This window comes from Gymnodraco acuticeps, unplaced genomic scaffold (genome assembly GCF_902827175.1).
Source record: "Gymnodraco acuticeps unplaced genomic scaffold, fGymAcu1.1, whole genome shotgun sequence".
NCBI classification, from domain to species: domain Eukaryota; kingdom Metazoa; phylum Chordata; class Actinopteri; order Perciformes; family Bathydraconidae; genus Gymnodraco; species Gymnodraco acuticeps.
The window spans coordinates 3,089,171-3,106,659 of NW_022990135.1; the positions used below are offsets into that span (position 1 = coordinate 3,089,171).

The window sequence follows — 17,489 nt, forward strand, 5'->3', positions numbered from 1 at the left end:
CATTTCAGCATACTGTATAAAGCATACATACCTTTGTCTGATTGCTATTAATGGTCCCTATAACATCCCTTCAAATACTGCTTCCTCTTGGTGCTCTTTCTTGCTTTTTCAAATGATTTTCCTTCTGACCAATTTTCTCATGCACTTAGAAGTAGGTGAAAGTGTCTGATGAAATATTTACGCCAGCAGCCGGAGAGAAGCTGAAGTTAATTCTGAGAATTGTTTATATGTGCATTTAAATGAGCCTTACATAAAGAAGCCTGTATTCCTCCAGTTAACACCAAGAAAGATGTGAGGATGCTGTGATGTTAATGAGATGATTTGCAGAGGGTTGCCAGGTTTGTCCTATGACGCATCATGCTTAATAGATCAGTCGGACCAAGTGTTAATGGCTGTGAGCCTGGCACCGCGGGACAAGGGAAGTTAAATCATTCCTTTGTACGTCTTGGAGGGCATGTAAATGACATCAGAAAGATGACTACATCGCTTGTAATTTAATGGAAGAAGGAGGGAAAGAAGGCAGAGAGTAAAACATTGTCTGCTGCAGCCACTCTGTGTGTGTGTGTGTGTGTGTGTGTGTGTGTGTGTGTGTGTGTGGTGTGTGTGTGTGTGTGTGTGTGTGTGTGTGTGTGTGTGTGTGTGTGTGTGTTAACCGGCTGCTTTTACCGTTGACAAAGCATGCAGAGTCAGAGAAATGACTAAGCTGCGAGCGCGAGGGAGGGAGAGAGCCCGCTGGGAGGAGAGGAGAAGGGAAGGTGTCAGGCAGTGATGGAGAGAGATGGCAAGGCTGAGAAAAGAGGGAGAGAAAGCAAAGCAGTGAGGAGAAGCGAGAGGGAGAGAGCGAAGTGAGCGCGCCTGTGCATCCTCATCCTCGAGCAGAAGAAAGAGGAAGGAAGAGGAAGCGGAGAGTCTACGCCCTGCTCCGTCTGAATGAGCAGCTTCTCTCCTCCATCCCCGCTGAGCTGCACACAGGAGGATAGGACTTCCTTGGGCTGGGATTTGCTTTGGAAGATTGTGTTTTCAAGCAGAATGATTGGGAATCCTTGAGTGACTTTTCAGTACACCTGTAAGATGCCTTTCTGTGGGAGAGGTCAAGGTTGAGAAATACTTGGAAATTAAGGCGGAGAGTTTCGAAATCAGGCTCATTTTTTCCCTGCATGGTGTTGGCAAGTGTTTGGTGGCACCATGGGATGCACCACCAGCGTGGTTCTGTTGGAGGGGCTGCGCTCCATCCTTGAGAGGAACTGTGTCTACATCAAGGGGGCAGTGGAGCTGGGGGCTCTGGAGGAGGAAGAGGAAGCACTGAGTCTGAGAGGATCTCAACTCTTGTTTCCCAACAATGCGCTGGTAAACCTGCTTTGAAATATTACTCATGTGGGTCATATTCATATTCATTTTCCACTTTTTTCCAGTTTAAAAAGATACAAAAAATTGTTCTCCACTTGCTAGAGTTATAGTAGTTTCTATTGCGTATCTAACACATATACTATTATGTCTTTCTTGAGGTAAAAAATGAATAATTTACCAATAGACTTGAGAGTCGTCGGATTAAACATGAGTTGATGCAAAGACTAGCGGAATCTTGGCTAATAATCCCCCTAATAGACTCCCCTGAGGAACTCGACCTAGAAGTCAACTGTATCTTCAGTGCCTCCAATCGCACAATTACTGGTGCATCACATCAAAAGCTCAACATTGGGCTGCGATGAGATATACGATAAGTCTCAGGATTAGTTTTTTCCATAGTCAGTTGCCATATTGTCTCCCACCCGGATTTAAGCTCTGCTACTTTAAGCCACTTCCGCTCAAGTTAGCTCCATTAGCCCACGGCCTGCCCTTTGTGAAATCAAAGGGTATGAATGGACAATCATTAGCGAGGGGGTGAAGTCAAAGGACGTTCACTGTAAACCATTATCACTTTTGGATGCAGGGTCCCCTCTAACCTTCTCTTGAAGACAACAATTCAATTCTGCACCTATTCCATTCTCCAAATTATAGTTCAGCTGGAAAACAAAATAAGTTTTCAGAGCAGTGCCTTGGACTCACAAGCAAAATGTAGCTTTTGACATTTTAGTTTTGACATTTAGCATGCTGGTCTTGTTCCAACTATGGATTATTAGTTTGTAAACATACAAAGAGAAGACTGAATTAATATACATGCTCTATGGACTAATGTTGCCGTACCGAACTCTCTGCACCTCAGAGAGCTCTGACATCATAGAGAGTGTGGAACTCCCCTCTCTCGTATCATATTTAACTCGTCCCACATGTTTTCCGCTGCACTACCTGGAGCTACAGTAATATGATGTTGACCACAAGATAGAGCGGCTCTTTGCTTCTTTGATTGTGATGGGCAATGGTGTTGACAAATGAGGGTGCAAACTACGTGTGTGTGTGTGTGTGTGTGTGTGTGTTTGTCAGTGTGAGGGGGACGTTTCACTTCTTTTCAGGCAACACCCTCACACTTTCTCTCCCCAGGGTGCCTGGATTAATGGTCGGCTCCCAAACATTACGTCAACCTGCCCTTATGCAATTCTCAACAGACTTGTGTGACGCTCTTACGTCTGGGGCGGTGTGTGTGTGTGTGGTGTGTGTGTGTGGTGTGCGTGTGTGTGTGTGTGTGTGTGGTGTGTGGTGTGTGTGTGCGTGCGTGCGTGTGTGTGTGTGTGTGTGGCCTCTTGGGAAGGGTGTGGAAGGCTCATGTCCTAATGGGTGTCAAGCTGTGTAAAAACAAAACGGACGCCATCCCTAGTCATTCTCTCTCTCTCTCTCACTCTCTCTCTCTCTCCTCTCCTCTCTCTCTCTCTCACTCTCTCTCTCTCTCTCTCTCCTCTCTGATCTCTCTCTCTCTCTCTCTCTCTCTCTCTCTCTCTCTCTCTCTCTCTCTTCTTTTTTGTATTTTCATGTCATGCTCTTACGCAGATGGCCGAGTAAACTAATTTGCACTCCCATCATACACAGACCCTGGAGCTATCGCTGGCGTAGAACCAGCGATAGCTCCAGGAAGCGTGATGGCATGAGAGAGCGCTGCAGAGATGTGGGTGAATGAAGAAGGATGACCTCAGTGCAGCCTGGGTCTTTGACAAGAGGCTGATTATCACGCTGAGCTGGTGACGCTGTCACTGAGGCCTGGGCAGGAAGGCAGGGACGCAGTACAGTCAGCAGATCTCTACACACTCAGGCCAGAGGAAAGTCAAATCACAGAGCTGCATTCCATTTGCTTTAAATACTTCACCCCCAAAATACCCTTTCGAACACACTGAGTTTGCCCATTTTGTTTAATCTCTCAGTCCGATCTAGGAAATGAGTTTGGAAGAAGGAGCATGTTTGTTTGGAATTTTGACTAGTCTGCAAAATGTCTTGAGGGACAAGTAGCAGATGCCAAGACGCTCAACAGAATAGTCCCCCAGCTATAACACTTTTGAATAATATTGAAATATTCAGTGGAATCTCATACCACATACCTTCTCATCATATTGCTGCTTGGGCTGATGCCCCTCTTGCGTGGTATCTTAACGCATAAAGTTTGTGCGTGTTTAGCGTTGTTTAAAGTTGTTAAACAGTCGCAGTTAGTTTTGGGCAAAAAAAACGACATGGTTAAGGTTAAAAAAAGATCTCCATTTAGGTTAAAATAACTACTTTTGTTAAGCTAGTCTGTAGCTTACATACACTTGCTATGGTTCTGCTGCTCCATCCATGACGGTTATTCCTGTGGCTCTTAAATGCTGTTCCACCTCACCTCACCAAGTGAACCAACCTTATTTTACAGCTTCCCGTATTTTAAAATAACTTATTTCTCTGAATGGTACATTTTAGCGAGTCCCTTTGAAGCGAGTACAGTTAAAACAAGTTATGCAAATGATGCTCTGTGCCTCACACATCAGAGAGCCCTGCTGTAAAACTCACACACTTGCACACACACACACACACCCTTGCCCGCCTTTGTGCTACATTTTGTTAGGAGGGATGGCGCTGAAACTGCACCAGAGAGACAACGGCCTTTGAAGTCTTCCTGACCCGTGGCATGTCATCCCCTCTTTCTGACATCCCACCTCTCCCCCCTCTCACCCTGACTGCACAGAGCCCCAACTTCTCTTGCATGAGTTATTACCCATGCTTGTGTAGTCAGAAAGATTCAGTGGCTTGTAAACAGCGCTGTGGTTTGGGAGTTGTGTCTAACGCAGCATAAGAGAGTCAGGATTTGCATAGATTTACCCTCAGTAATTCCTTATTAAAAACTCTAAATGTCATCATTCTGAAACACTCTCTCTGATAGAAAACAGCTGAGCCACGGCGCCTCAAAGATTAAAGGATAGGGATCCTCCTCGGAGAGAACGCTGACTGCGTGGAGAAACAAGGGGCAAGTCACCCCGTTCCTGAAGCAGCAGGCGAGTGTGTGTAGAGCCGGATAAAGGGGGAGAGTGTTTGAACTGACCCTGCTGTGAGTGCCCGCTGCAGCGGATACACCGAGCAGCAGTTCAAAGCTGAACAAAATATCAACGGGGAGTAGAACTTTATGAACACAGATTGAGTGTCTAAAAGCTGTTGCTGCTGCTTATGACAGTTATTTTTAGAAATGTCAACAGTGTCGCAGTTTTTCAATCCAATGTAGGATCCACAACTGTTTGAGGTAACGTAGAGGATCGTTCTGTTCTGACATATAATCATAAACAACTTTAAGAGCACTCGGTCAAGGCTTTTTCCATAAGTGAAAAATAATGCATGTATCTTTTTTCAATTTAAGCCAAAGCATTGGGCATTCTTTTTTAGTAACAGTACAATATTCACATTTTCACTTTAACTATCATTTATTTTAAAGTATGCAGGCTGCAACATTTTCCCCTTTTAATGCAGTTCGATTTTTGTGCTTTAATTCCCTATACTTTATCTGCTGACATGCATACCTATACCGACATATCTGAAATGACCTAATATCGACAGGCTCCTCCCTTTAATCCTCTCTAAGGTAGAGCTCATGGGCTAATACAGACACACACATCGAGTACATCAGCAGTAATACTCTACTTATAATCCGTTGTCAGAGCTTCACTAGCCAAAGATCACTAGCATCATCCTCACAGTAGATGTATGAAGCAAACTTGCTCAGTGGCGCATGAAGCCATAGAAGTTCACCCTTTAGGTATTCAATTACCAAAATCCTTCCACATCTGTGGGAATATAGAGAAAGTGCAGTAGCCTTTCCTTTAACCCTATCTCTCAGTCGCATTGTTTTGGCCCATTCAAATGAAAGGCAGCACAGAAATAACTCTGGATTCAAATATAAGTTAGAACTTTTAGTACCTAATTATTAAATGAAGTTCGTTCTTGCAAGCTGAAATAAGAATGTACAGATCTCTTTCCCAGTGTAAGTCAATGGGAAACAGTCTTATTCGGCCAAATGGCATCACAAGATGGGCCAAATAATTGGCTTTAAACCCCTGTGCTGTGTCTGGGGACCTGAGTCAGCATCAATCGGAGCTTTAAAAAAAAAAAAACCTATATTGAGTAATAGTATTTTTGGTGCCCTATTATTATTGACATTTATGTTGTTAGTAGCCTTAATGTCCAGAATATTACACTCTAATTTGTAGGCTGCAATTTAAAATGTTAAAAAACGTTTTGTCATACATTCTTTTCTTTCAGCGTTGTCTTTTTTCCGACACACACCAACGCACACACACTCATGCAGGTGGACACATGACAACATTATCTCAGGGCCTCTTCTAAGTTTTTAATGGGGGAGTGGTCCATTCCTCCTCCCCGCCTCCTCACACATACTGTATATGAACACACACTCCTATCCACACACACTCTTGCAGCTGCACAGCTGTGAGGGTGGGAGGGGCCCTTCCCTTCTGATGAGAGACAGAGGGGAGAGAGGGAGAGGGAGGCAGGGCCATTGTGATTGAGTACAGAGGGAATCTGACTGGACATAGACAAAGCTCTCTCCACCTTCACACACTGCGGGCAGCTCAGTGCCATGGCAGTGTGTGTGCAGTGAGTTCACACCTGTTGACATGCAGGCAGGATTGACCACCATGCAGGGCCGGGCCGGCAAAGCCCCCAAAAGGGAGATGGTGATAGAGTCTCCACAGCAGTACAGGAGCCTGGCTGAGATAGAGGCAGAGGTGGAGGCTGGGTCACAGGTGGTGGCGGTAAGTGTGCCATCTTTTACCTAGGAGTCAATCATATTTCAAATCCTCTCTCGTTCTAGTAGTTGTAAGTAGAACCCTTTGTTTAAAAAAAGTTTTTTTATCTCTAAGATCCAGTCTCAAGAGCAGCTTTGAAGATTTTTTAAAAGGGGGGAGACGGAAATGGGAAATAGCAGCTTCAGGGCACACCTCCCCAGGGGGTTAAATGTTGATATTTTTTTAGGAAATGGAGCACTTGTGGCTCTCTTTGTTCATTAATGTTTCCTGTGCTTCAGAGTCAGGCAAGTTGGCTGCAAAGTTGGTGAAAAGATAAAGAGGCAGGTTGACATACTTTTATTGAATGACCTCTTAAAGGTATAGACATTTCATAGTTGGACTAGCGTTAGTGAGACTATTGTTAACTGTAAAGATGCTTCTTTTTGCACAATTCCCTAAATTCAGATTATTTTTGATAATCAAATCAAGATTATTCTACATTTCCCTTACAGAGTGATAGAGTATTATTACATTGAACGTATTTGAGCTTAAAAAGCCTAATAAGAGCCTTTAAATCAAACTTGATGACACAACTTTGTCTTTAATATTCATGCGAGATAATTACTGTCACAGTTCACAGCTGCTCGTTGTTATCTTCCGTCTGAATGGAAATGATCCAGTTGGAAATCAGGACCAACGATTTTGCATCCAAAGGGCTGAGAGATATGGAGGGATATTTTCATTACGTCATCAGGAGGATTGGTTGGGGCGAATCAGGATGTAAATCTATGGTCAGACTGTTTAATTGGTCTCAGTGTGTTATGTGTTCATTGGATCCACACCAAGGGGCTAATCCAAATAATGTGGATCACATCCACGCCCAGCAGCCTCAGGAATGATTAAATGAATGTACAGTAAGGTGACAACTTTTGGTTACATTTGTCAAGTGGATTGTTTACTTCCAAATGTTCTGTTTCATACTGTCTTAGGGCTTAAAGCACAACAATGCAGCCTCACAGAGCAGTATTAGTAAGCTAATTTATATTTCTTGTTATGCAGACACAACCACACCTGTTAATCATATGTGAACAATGATTTTTTAATATCACAGTCAGGCTTATTGAGGGAGGACATGCTGGAGGAATCCCTCGGGTGTTTTCTCTGGAATGTTAGATCTGACGTCTGCAGTGCCGGGGGAGTTTAATCTTGGCTAGATCATGAACAATGCTCCTTAATCTTACCGCCATAATGTAGCATAAGGATTTACTATGGAATGAAGGATCTCATTTGGACTGTATATTTTCCTGCTGTGGGAACTGGTATGAGTTAATGCCTCAGAGAACAGATTTGTAGAGTTGCAATGACTACTTCTTACTTCTCCAGTTCAAGTATTGAACGTGAGCTCATGACACTGTGACTGGTACAATGGCACACACAGACTCTCACTCATGCATCCGTCCCTCGCTTCTCTCAACTAGCATCTCCTCTTCTGTTAACTCACATGCATGTGTGTCTCTGTGCCAACTCCTGCTTCTGTAGCAGCCAGTAACTCTGTTGAAAGACAATAGCAACTTGTTTTCCAGACAGTGTGAATACCCTGGAATTGTAACTCATCCCATGCAATGATACTCTTATTAACATTAGCATTGGTCAACAAATCCACAAGTATTTCCAAAGTCTACCTTGCCACATGTTGCTAATCCACTGCTGTAATCCTCTTTTATAGGTAAAGCCGAAGATCATTGAGCCCCTGGACTATGAGAATGTGATCCTGCAGAGGAAGACCCAGATCATCAGTGATGTCCTGCGGGACATGCTGCAGTTCCCCACAGACGACTTCCAGGTAAGACGAGGAGAGAATTATTTATTGAGCCCTGGAGGTACATTTTAGTTTAGCTTTTTCCCTCTCACAGGTCAAACTCGGTGGCAGAGCAGTGACCTTTAAATGTGGTATTTATTAAGACTGCACTTATGCAGAAGTTTGAAATAGCTAGAGACAATTACGCAACGGGCAGGCACGTCCAGCTGGGAAGAGACCAAGGGGTAGACCTAGGACCAGGTGGAGGGATTATATCTCTTCGCTGGCCTGGGAGCGCCTTGGGATCCCCCAGTCAGAGCTGGTTGATGTCGCCAGGGAAAGGAAAGTTTGGAGCTCTCTGCTGGAACTGCTACCCCCGCGACCCGACCACGGATAAGCGGGAGAAGATGGAAGGATGGAATTACGCAACCCACAAGAAACTTTTTAGATGGCTTTCTAGTTTTTTGTCCACATTTTTAACATAAAGTCAACACCTTGCTGTGATTAGTAGCACCAAAGAGGTAGCAAAAGCAATTGCCATGATATTCAGTTTTGTTGTTGTAATACTCACTTTGGCCACATGAGGCTGAAGTGCATCACTACCCCCTGTTGAGAAGTCACTCTTTTTACAATAGTCTCTCCTTCACGTTGTGTTCCCAGGAAGTAAACCGAATAAGAAGATAGAATGTGTGTCATGTGACTTGTTAGACAACCCAAGTTGTTTAAGTTCCTCTTCACTGCGCCTCACTTGTGTCTTTAAGGAAATCATCTCAAGAGGATATGAGATAGTTATGACATTACTTGGTGAACCTGTGTGTTAAATCGGCTATACATTTAAACATTTACACGCTACATGGATCTGCTGTTCAAAGGGGCTCAGAGACTGTGTCCACATTACATCAGCGTAGTGCTGGGATGGATCTCAGCGGGGTCCACTCCCTGTTAGAGAGAGAATGAGGAAACAGGGACGGACCCACGCTGTAATCCTTGGTATTCCTCAAGTCTCCTGAAAAAATATTGCAACTAATCATCACACATATTCCTTATTCAGAGCCAACTATATCTAACTCACAAGTATTGGGTGTGTTTCAAAGCCTGTGGAAATAAGGCTATAGAGCTCATTGTTTTTAACATATATATATATAATTAAGGCGACAAAGCAAAAGAATGCGAGAGGTTTAAAGAAATAACAGAATATGTGGTGGGAAATCTACACAAACAGTCATGATGAGTGGTTTTCATTACAGGGCTGTCTGCACAACACAGCCATTAGGAACTGCCCTGTGTGCGTGTGTGTGTGCGTGTGTGTGTGTGTGTGTGTGTGTGCATGTGTGCGTGTATGGTCCGATCCAGTCCATCCATCTGTCTAACCTGCCATATGTTTTACATCAGTGGGCTCAGAAAGGAGTAGGGGGGGAGCCCGCCAGACATATGGGTCTTGCGTATGCACGTGCTCTGCATCTATACACCCACCTAGATACACACACACCTAGGTACACACACACACACACACACACACACACACACACACACGCACACACACACACACACACACACACACACACACACACACACACACACACACACACACACACACACACACACACACACACACACACACACACACACACACACCTAGATACACACTTACTGGGCATGCAGGAGAGAAGCTCTATGTAGAAGGAGGTAAGTGTTGGGATGTGGTTCAACTTACCCTGCATAAGCATTCATGTACAGGAGATATTATATGTGTAACTAGAACGGAAAAGACACAAACGGCCTTCTGTAAATGACATTTATATATCATATATGTATAACTCTTCATCTTCTCTCTCTTTTGCTCTCTTTCACTCTATTCAGTTTACATTTCATATTTAAAAAGTCAGTCCATATTTCACATGTACATAGGACAATGTAGTAGCGTCAAAAAATTGATCCGTAGAGTAGAGTGGTCAAGCAATAATGAAATGTCTCTACTGCACCAGGGTATTCCATTTATGGATCATGCACATACAGTGTATGTACGGATTAAAAGTAGACACAGTCACTTTCATCTTTCAAAGTGGAAAGAGGACTTCAGAAGACTCACTCCTCTTGCCCGTCCCCAAGCACTTTGCCCAGATATCCCTGCTAGAGATTTTAATTCCTGCCTGGCATCCCTCTATCTGCCCTGCAATGTCACTGCCTGTGGGAACATGCTCCTCTGGCCCAGTGGAAGACATCAAAGCTCCGGTTTAATGACTGGGAAAGGAATGCTGTTAATTGGCAGCCAGCAGTTCTTGCTAACAGTTGATAGACAGGGCTGCGCTTTGGTCAAAGTCTCCCGTGAGTGACTGATCAAACATTCAGGCTGTGTGTGCTGAAGGGTTTGTTTTCAGTGCGATGGAACAAGTACAGGCTGGGAAATAGGCTGTGAAGCTCATGCGAGTGCAGCTAAAGTGTCTATGAAGTGTCAAACTGTGCTATACTGCAGTATGCTAATTGGTCATTCACCCTAAAATTAAAATGAAGCACTTACTTACTCACCTATGAGTTTTTATGGTTACCAACTTGGCGTCCGAGCCCCCACATTAGATTTTTTACAGCTCTTGTAGCCAAATCCCTGCATTGTGTTCCTGAATAACCAATATCTACCTTACTCCAGATATTTTAACATATTTCCTAACTGAAAAACTGGGTCTGGGCTACTGACAAGTCTCTGAAAGCTTTTGTTGGAGTGAAAGGGACACATGAGGGCATGTGTATATGCTTGAAAAGGAGATTTATGACAAAACTAGGTCATTGTGCCACTGTTTCCGACTCATCTCAGTGGGTTGAGTAGAAAAGCAGTACACTAAGTGGGAGCAAGACATGCCAGCCAACAGTCTTGATGCCCTGGGCGCCTCTTGCAGCTCAGCTATGGATCCCCGCTCTCCTCTCTGGCTGTGTCTGTCCAATAAGGCTAGCAGGATGAATAATGAAGAGTGGAATAATACAGGCTGCAGAACACTCCCTGCAGTACTGCTTATTTTTTTACTTTGAGCAACTCGAAGGAATAAAAATACCCTCTCCTTTCATCTCCTCTTTTAATTAATCATTTGATTAATGATTAATAATATGATTAGACAATATTTTGTATCTTTAAATTTGAAATTGAGACCCAAAATGTGGAACTATTCCATTAAATGTAAGCTTTGACAATCAGAGCTAACAATCTGAATGTTTTGCCATCCAGACGAATGAGAACGAATCAGAGAGGCATGGTAAGTGGCATTTCTCTGCTGAAGTGTCCTTGAGCAGAGGCTTGATATTTCACCCTCCTTTGAAGGAAAACACAAATAGTCAGGAGAGGCAGTAAACTCAACACCAAACAAACACCCAAAGCAGGAAATGAATTTGCTCTTCTGTATAAACAGCAGCAGGATGTGTCTGTGTGCCAGCGTCTTTTATCGGTCTGTTTTCATGCCTGCTTCTCCGTCTCTCCTCAGATCTCCATCCTGAAGCGCCAAGGCAGGACTCTGTTCTCCACCGTGCCAGAGACTGCCGAGAAAGAAGCTCACTCACTGTTTGTCCAAGAGGTAAAACTAATACATACCTGGACGTAAGCCTGCTTTGTCCGTTCTTTATCCCTCGGCCAAATCCTCGCCCTCTCTGTCGTGACTGAAGCCCGGCTCTATCCTTTTGTTTGGAGCAAAGCCATGTTTTCTCTTCTTTCCCTCAAACACAGGTGCTTCACCTCTGTCCAGATAACGCAACTGGCTCTCACAGCCTGAATCAGATGCTGGAGCTGAATCCAGCAAACGATTCATTCTGATGTGTTTATGGTGCACTGATAAAGCAGATTACATTTCAGAGGTAGCTAGCGAAACAGAGAAGTGTTCACATGATTTAGAGACAAGGGGAAACTGATACTATGCATGTCTAAATTGTTTATGTTAGCCTTTAAATGAACTTCATGAACAGGATTTGTGTTCTCCGCCCTCACATGTTTTCGGCTACAGATGGAGTCCACAGTTCAGTGGAGGTGCATGTCATGTTGTTTCAGTGTGCTGGGGTTGGTTGGGGTCCTGATAGATAGGGGATAGTCCCCCGTGGCTGCAGCCAGGAATTACATCATAACTACATCTGGAGTTGCTGTGAGGCCTCATGCAGATGGACTGTTTTCTGGATGAATTTTTCCACCTCATATTGACCCTTTGCCTCAGTCAACATGTTTATTATATAAATGCGCAGAATTGATGAACACATATTGGACTAGAAATACACAATGCCAGAGGACAACGACGCAATCACATGCCCGAGTTGGGAGGTTCGACATGGGTGTGTTCATGAGCTCCAAACCATCATGTAGAAACGACATAAGCTCTTGAAAGAAGATGTGTTCTCGGCCCATCTTATTGCCCATTGTTACCCTATTGCGTGACACATAAAGTGGAGGAAAACGACTCAGTTGAGCCAGAGGATGTGGACCATTCTTTCAGACATTCCTAGTTGTTTTTGAGCTAATGAGCTGTCTGAGCTTGTAGTTATTTGTCACTATTCGTTGGCAAAAATGGCATGACATGTTATTAGTTTTTGTCTACAAAGTGTATTTTCTGTCTTAATTGTCTGCTGTTTACTCAAAGATGTTTAATCCAGTCCAAAAACTCATATGTCTGTAATTTGTACTGCCCTTATTTACACTGCCCTTAAGGTGGATTTAATGCATTGGAGTAGTATTACCATATTTGAATCTGCTACTAGTCAAGTCTACCTTAAAAGCAACAGTCCAACTGAGTCCGTTCTCACTAAAAAGTTGTTGATGGAAATGTAATTTTCCCAGGATGTTTAAGAAACCTGAGCCTTCCCCTGTCTGGACCCTGTATGTTAGTACGTGTCTTAATTTGCTCTGTTGAAATGACCTTTTTACTTTGTGTCTCTGCAGTGTATCAAAACCTACAAGTCTGACTGGCATGTGGTCAACTACAAGTATGAGGAGTATTCTGGAGACTTCCGCCAGCTCCCAAAGTGAGTGTGTTGGCTGCAGCTTTACCTATACATACTATAGAACAGGTACAGCACAGAAAATCTGTTACACAGATGTTGAGTTGCATTGTGGGACATGTAGGATCCAGTGTTGTAATTTCTCGACCAACCCAGCTCCACTTGAGAAATAAAACACCTTTAAATTCAATAAATGAAATATATTTCACCTTCAGTTACTTTATTTTCATCCCCTCAAATGAATGGCTCTGCTCTTGTTGCACACATTGATTTATATACAGACCACATTCTGTTGTTTTCTCTATTGCTTTATATCCATAAATGCATGTGTTGTTTAGTTAATAGTTTGCTTTAGCCATCACACCGCACACAATGCTGCAAAAGCCCTCTCAGGTATGGTGCAAATCTTTTTTGGTCCAGTGACACTGCCCTTTGTTTACAGCCCAGTGGATGTTTCAGAGAGAAACACGGAAACATGTTTCTTGGAGGCGGCAAGATCTTCCACAACAACAATAGGAGGCTTCCTCTGTTTTTTCTAGCAAAGATAAGCACAGCTATTCTGGGACTGTTGTCGATTGATATCATTAAATCCCACAATGCGATAGAGTATGTGTCCTTGGTCGAGCCACTTTCCTTAAGGACAGGAATGTCCTTTACAGATGTTGTGTTTCAGGTTTAAAACATCCTAGAGTAAAAAGTAAACAAGCCCCGGCCTTGACCTTGACTCTGTTTATGCTAGTAGCTCCCCTGAGCGAGCTGGGTCTTGTAAAGGGCAAATGTCAACGCTCCGTCTGGGGTTTGAGCTGCACTTAGAGTAGCAGCTGCAGCACTTGGGCTACTTCCTGTAAAAGTAGAAGCACTTCTGAGTAGTGCCGAAAAAAACAAGCTTTTTACGCTTTTTAGATACTGAAACATATGTGTATATTTCTTCAAGCTACACAGTCAAGATTTTGGAAACAGTTTTGACCCTTCTCATACTTCTGAACGACATATTATTAATATTTGCAATATCCATGACATCGACATGGGGCTTTATTTGGTCTAGATCGCAGCTGCCAAAAGCCTCTCTAGATCTAAGATCCGTGGGAAGCGTTCTCATTTACTGAACATTTGGTTTAGTTTGTGGAGCACAACATGATGCCATTACACCATGTTTACGTAGCCAGTTTGTCATTTGGTCACAAACAACAAAGTCTCTTACTGTTTCTTGAATGTGTCTGTCAACAATGTCATTTTCCTTCTCACATATAGCTCCTTCAAGTTGTGTTTACATAAGGGTTGCAGTTTGAAAAGGTCTTTGACTACTAACATCAATCCTTTTGCTGTATAAACCTTATATTTGTACCTTTTTAAAGTCTGCAAAACATGTACTGTAAGTCCTTGTGGTACAAGGGTCTTACTTATCTTTTTCCTGTACTTTCAGTAAAGTGTCAAGACCTGAGAAACTGGCAGCTCACCTGTTTGAGGTGGATGAAGATGTTGAAAAAGATGAGGTGAGTCCACCAATCCCAAACAATCTCTGCCCCATAGTCTTCTCAGAATCCCATTTTCTCTAGTCCTCACCAAACCCAGTTCAGTCAGAAATGTGATTATAAGGGAAATGCAATAGAGCAAAAACATTATATTGAATATCTCGTCAAATTCACTTATTTAATTCCACACTTTTATTACAAGCCAACCTTTAGATATTTTGTTTCTTGTTCTATGCTCCTTGCAGTTTCCCAGAATATCTGATATCTAGAATTGTAAGGGCAAAATAATCCCATAATTACCTCGCCTCATGCATTTATTTAACTGAAGGCCAGTGACCTTTGATGCACACAGCGTCACGGCTGAAATCCCCTGAGATTAGAGAAGTGCAGCTTTGATTTAAATCTCGCTCTTAATGAAGTCAATAAAGCCTCTCCTCCCAGATTTTCAAGTGTGTAAATAAATGTAATTTTTACCTCTGTTTATTTTTCCTTTAATGGCAGAATACATCAGTAATGTGTGTTCTGTATCTCCTCCTGCAGGACACAGCCTCTCTGGGATCTCAGAAGGGAGGAGTGTCTAAACATGGCTGGCTGTACAAAGGCAACATGAACAGTGCCATCAGTGTTACTATGCGGGTGGGTAACAGCTCCAACAGCCTTTCAAAGCCCCTTCTAATACTGTTAGTAGTGACTGCAGGGATTTTTATATTGATAATGATTGGCATGTTAGCACACAGTTGAAGGTGTGGTTAAAGGGGCACTATATTGATTTTACACATGAAGTTACTCAGCTTCAAGTACTACTAAGCCTTTGAAAACATGTTTTGTAATATTTTTAGTCTCTAAATGAGCTTCATAGTTTCAACACTTTAAAGAAACAAATCTGTCCCACAGATTAACACCAACAAGTCCAACAAGTTATTGGAAACACATGTTACTCCTTAAATCATGATTCTGTTATTTTTTTGCTTAAAATCAACAAGAGCAACTTAAAAACAATACTTTTATTTTGCACTTCAAACAACAATACATTGATCATGCATTATCCTGAAGAAAACAAATCTTAAAGGGATAGTCTGAGAGATTTGTATTCAATGTGTGACCTCTTTAAAACATCCCTATTCAAGCATTTTTCAAGGCGTTTAAAATATGTTTTTCTGCTTCCCTTAGCCACAGCAGTACAGTGCTTAGCTTCCTGCTGTACCTCATATAACCCCACTTCACAAAATAAGGCATTACAAAATAACAACAAGAAAAAAGTATGTTTGGTGAACATTCCTTAACTTTACATAATAACTGCCTCTAGAGCTCACGCAAAACAATCTGCAATGTTTACACGGTTTACACCAAGGAGAATTGCATTTAGTTCATTTTGATCATTTAGCTGTCTATAAATCCCTTCAATATTAGTAACCTTTATTAACTAAAGACCTAACAGCATCTGCGTTGCCTTTTTGTTTAATACTAGGTGTGGTATTTATTCATAATCAGTTGGCATGCAGGAAACACATTTCATTTCATTAAATGACATCATTTTATCAATGTAAATACAAACTTTGGATTTCCTCCAGTCTCTGTGACTTTTTCTCTCTGCATATGTGGAAATATAAATAGCCATTGCTTACGGTAGCCTATAACTTGCGGCACTTTGTCATTTTACCCTTGAGCTTTCCCATGCCCCATCTCCACCCTTGCGGTATTTTTAGAGTGAAAGAGGCTGTTTGGGATGTCAACGTCCTCTGTTTTTAACCTCCAGTCCTTCAAGAGGAGGTACTTCCATCTGGCCCAGCTGGGGGACGGATCCTACAACCTCAACTTCTACAAGGACGAGAACACCTCCAAGGACCCCAAAGGAACCATCTTCCTGGACTCATGCATGGGGGTGGTTCAGGTAAAGGATCTTATGTACTGAAGCCTTTTTAAACCACCAAGTACAATATCAATTCAGAACATTTAAGTGGGCATTCTTTACCCCTTTATGCCCCACACAAATTGAATGGTTTCCCCTATAGGTTGAAATTGTGAAATGTCATAAAATGGACTGTATGAAATCAATATTTGCATCTGTGTGCTTCCAGAACAGCAAAGTGCGCCGGTTCGCCTTTGAGCTGAAGATGCAGGATAAGAGCACGTTCCTGCTGGCTGCAGAGAGCGAAGCGGAGATGGAGGAGTGGATCGGCACTCTCAACAAGATCCTGCACAGCAGCTTCGAACAGGCCATGCAGGAGAAGAGGAACGGAGACCTGCATGACGGTACCCTTTTCCCTTTTATTTCTTTGACAGCTTGTTTGTCTGTCTTAGAAGCTTAATTATTTCTGTGTGTTTTTGTTTATGTGCCTTAGGGCTTGTGTCTGTTGATGCTCGATGCACCTCAGGGTTCATCTATTCCCCTGTACCGCATGGAATTAAGTTATCTCTGGGTTGTTTCTTTATGAAAATCACTCATGCTTGATAAACAACTTTATTATCAATATGTTTTCCTTATGTAATTATTTTCTCCTCATAGAGGCCAACACATCATTATGTTGTTATATAATTGCATCAGCTCATGTTGATCTCTCCAACAGATGAGGAGCTTGGAAAAGCAGACCTCTCCTCCGGAAGTTTTCAAGACAGCTTTCAGGTAGCCTGCTTTTTGCATCTGTGGTCACATGTTAAATCCTGCCCTCTGTTTGCGCACACCATAAACTGTTGAATGTCTGAAGGTGCCATGTGAGCACACTTGGAAGCAGTCTGAACTGTAACGGCTTTGCTTTCAGTGGATTTGCTATACAGCTGTATTTCCTGCTACCAGATTTCCTGTTGGTGCTAACCAAGCAAACATCTGCTATAGTGGGAATGGCCTCCAAATGCAGAGGTCAGATGAGGCCAACTGTGGGCAGTCTGAAAACAAACTCTTAAAGGCGCTAGTTTGTGATTTATATTTACCAATTTAGCATAAAGCTGCACCTATAAAAGATTATATTTCAAAGATAAAAAGCAGGCATCACAGCAATTGGTACAGACTTGGACTTTACAGAAAGGCGGATCTTAACATTGTTTTTGTCCTCTGAATGTACACACAATGTTCCTCTTAGTTTGATACTGTAAACCAAACCAGGACTATGACATGGACAGCATGATCATTTC

At 42.7% G+C, this 17,489-nt stretch overlaps 1 protein-coding gene across 14 annotated transcripts in view; it reads left to right on the forward strand.

The window, feature by feature from the left end:
* The window catches only part of dock9b (dedicator of cytokinesis 9b), a 45,489-nt gene that overhangs the window by 7,958 nt on the left and 20,042 nt on the right, over positions 1 to 17,489 (forward strand). For 3 of the 14 annotated variants that reach the window (XM_034216845.1, XM_034216853.1, XM_034216847.1), the window contains exons 1-9: positions 781 to 1,347; positions 7,855 to 7,971; positions 11,394 to 11,483; positions 12,830 to 12,912; positions 14,312 to 14,381; positions 14,901 to 14,996; positions 16,117 to 16,251; positions 16,439 to 16,613; positions 16,928 to 16,983. In XM_034216845.1, coding sequence (XP_034072736.1) covers positions 1,186 to 1,347; positions 7,855 to 7,971; positions 11,394 to 11,483; positions 12,830 to 12,912; positions 14,312 to 14,381; positions 14,901 to 14,996; positions 16,117 to 16,251; positions 16,439 to 16,613; positions 16,928 to 16,983 — 984 coding nt within the window. In that variant the 5' untranslated portion in view covers positions 781 to 1,185. Of the gene's footprint in view, positions 1 to 779; positions 1,348 to 5,895; positions 6,156 to 7,854; positions 7,972 to 11,393; positions 11,484 to 12,829; positions 12,913 to 14,311; positions 14,382 to 14,900; positions 14,997 to 16,116; positions 16,252 to 16,438; positions 16,614 to 16,927; positions 16,984 to 17,489 lie in introns of those variants that run through there. The other 11 variants (XR_004569043.1, XM_034216854.1, XM_034216846.1 and 8 more) reach the window with 4 other exon arrangements.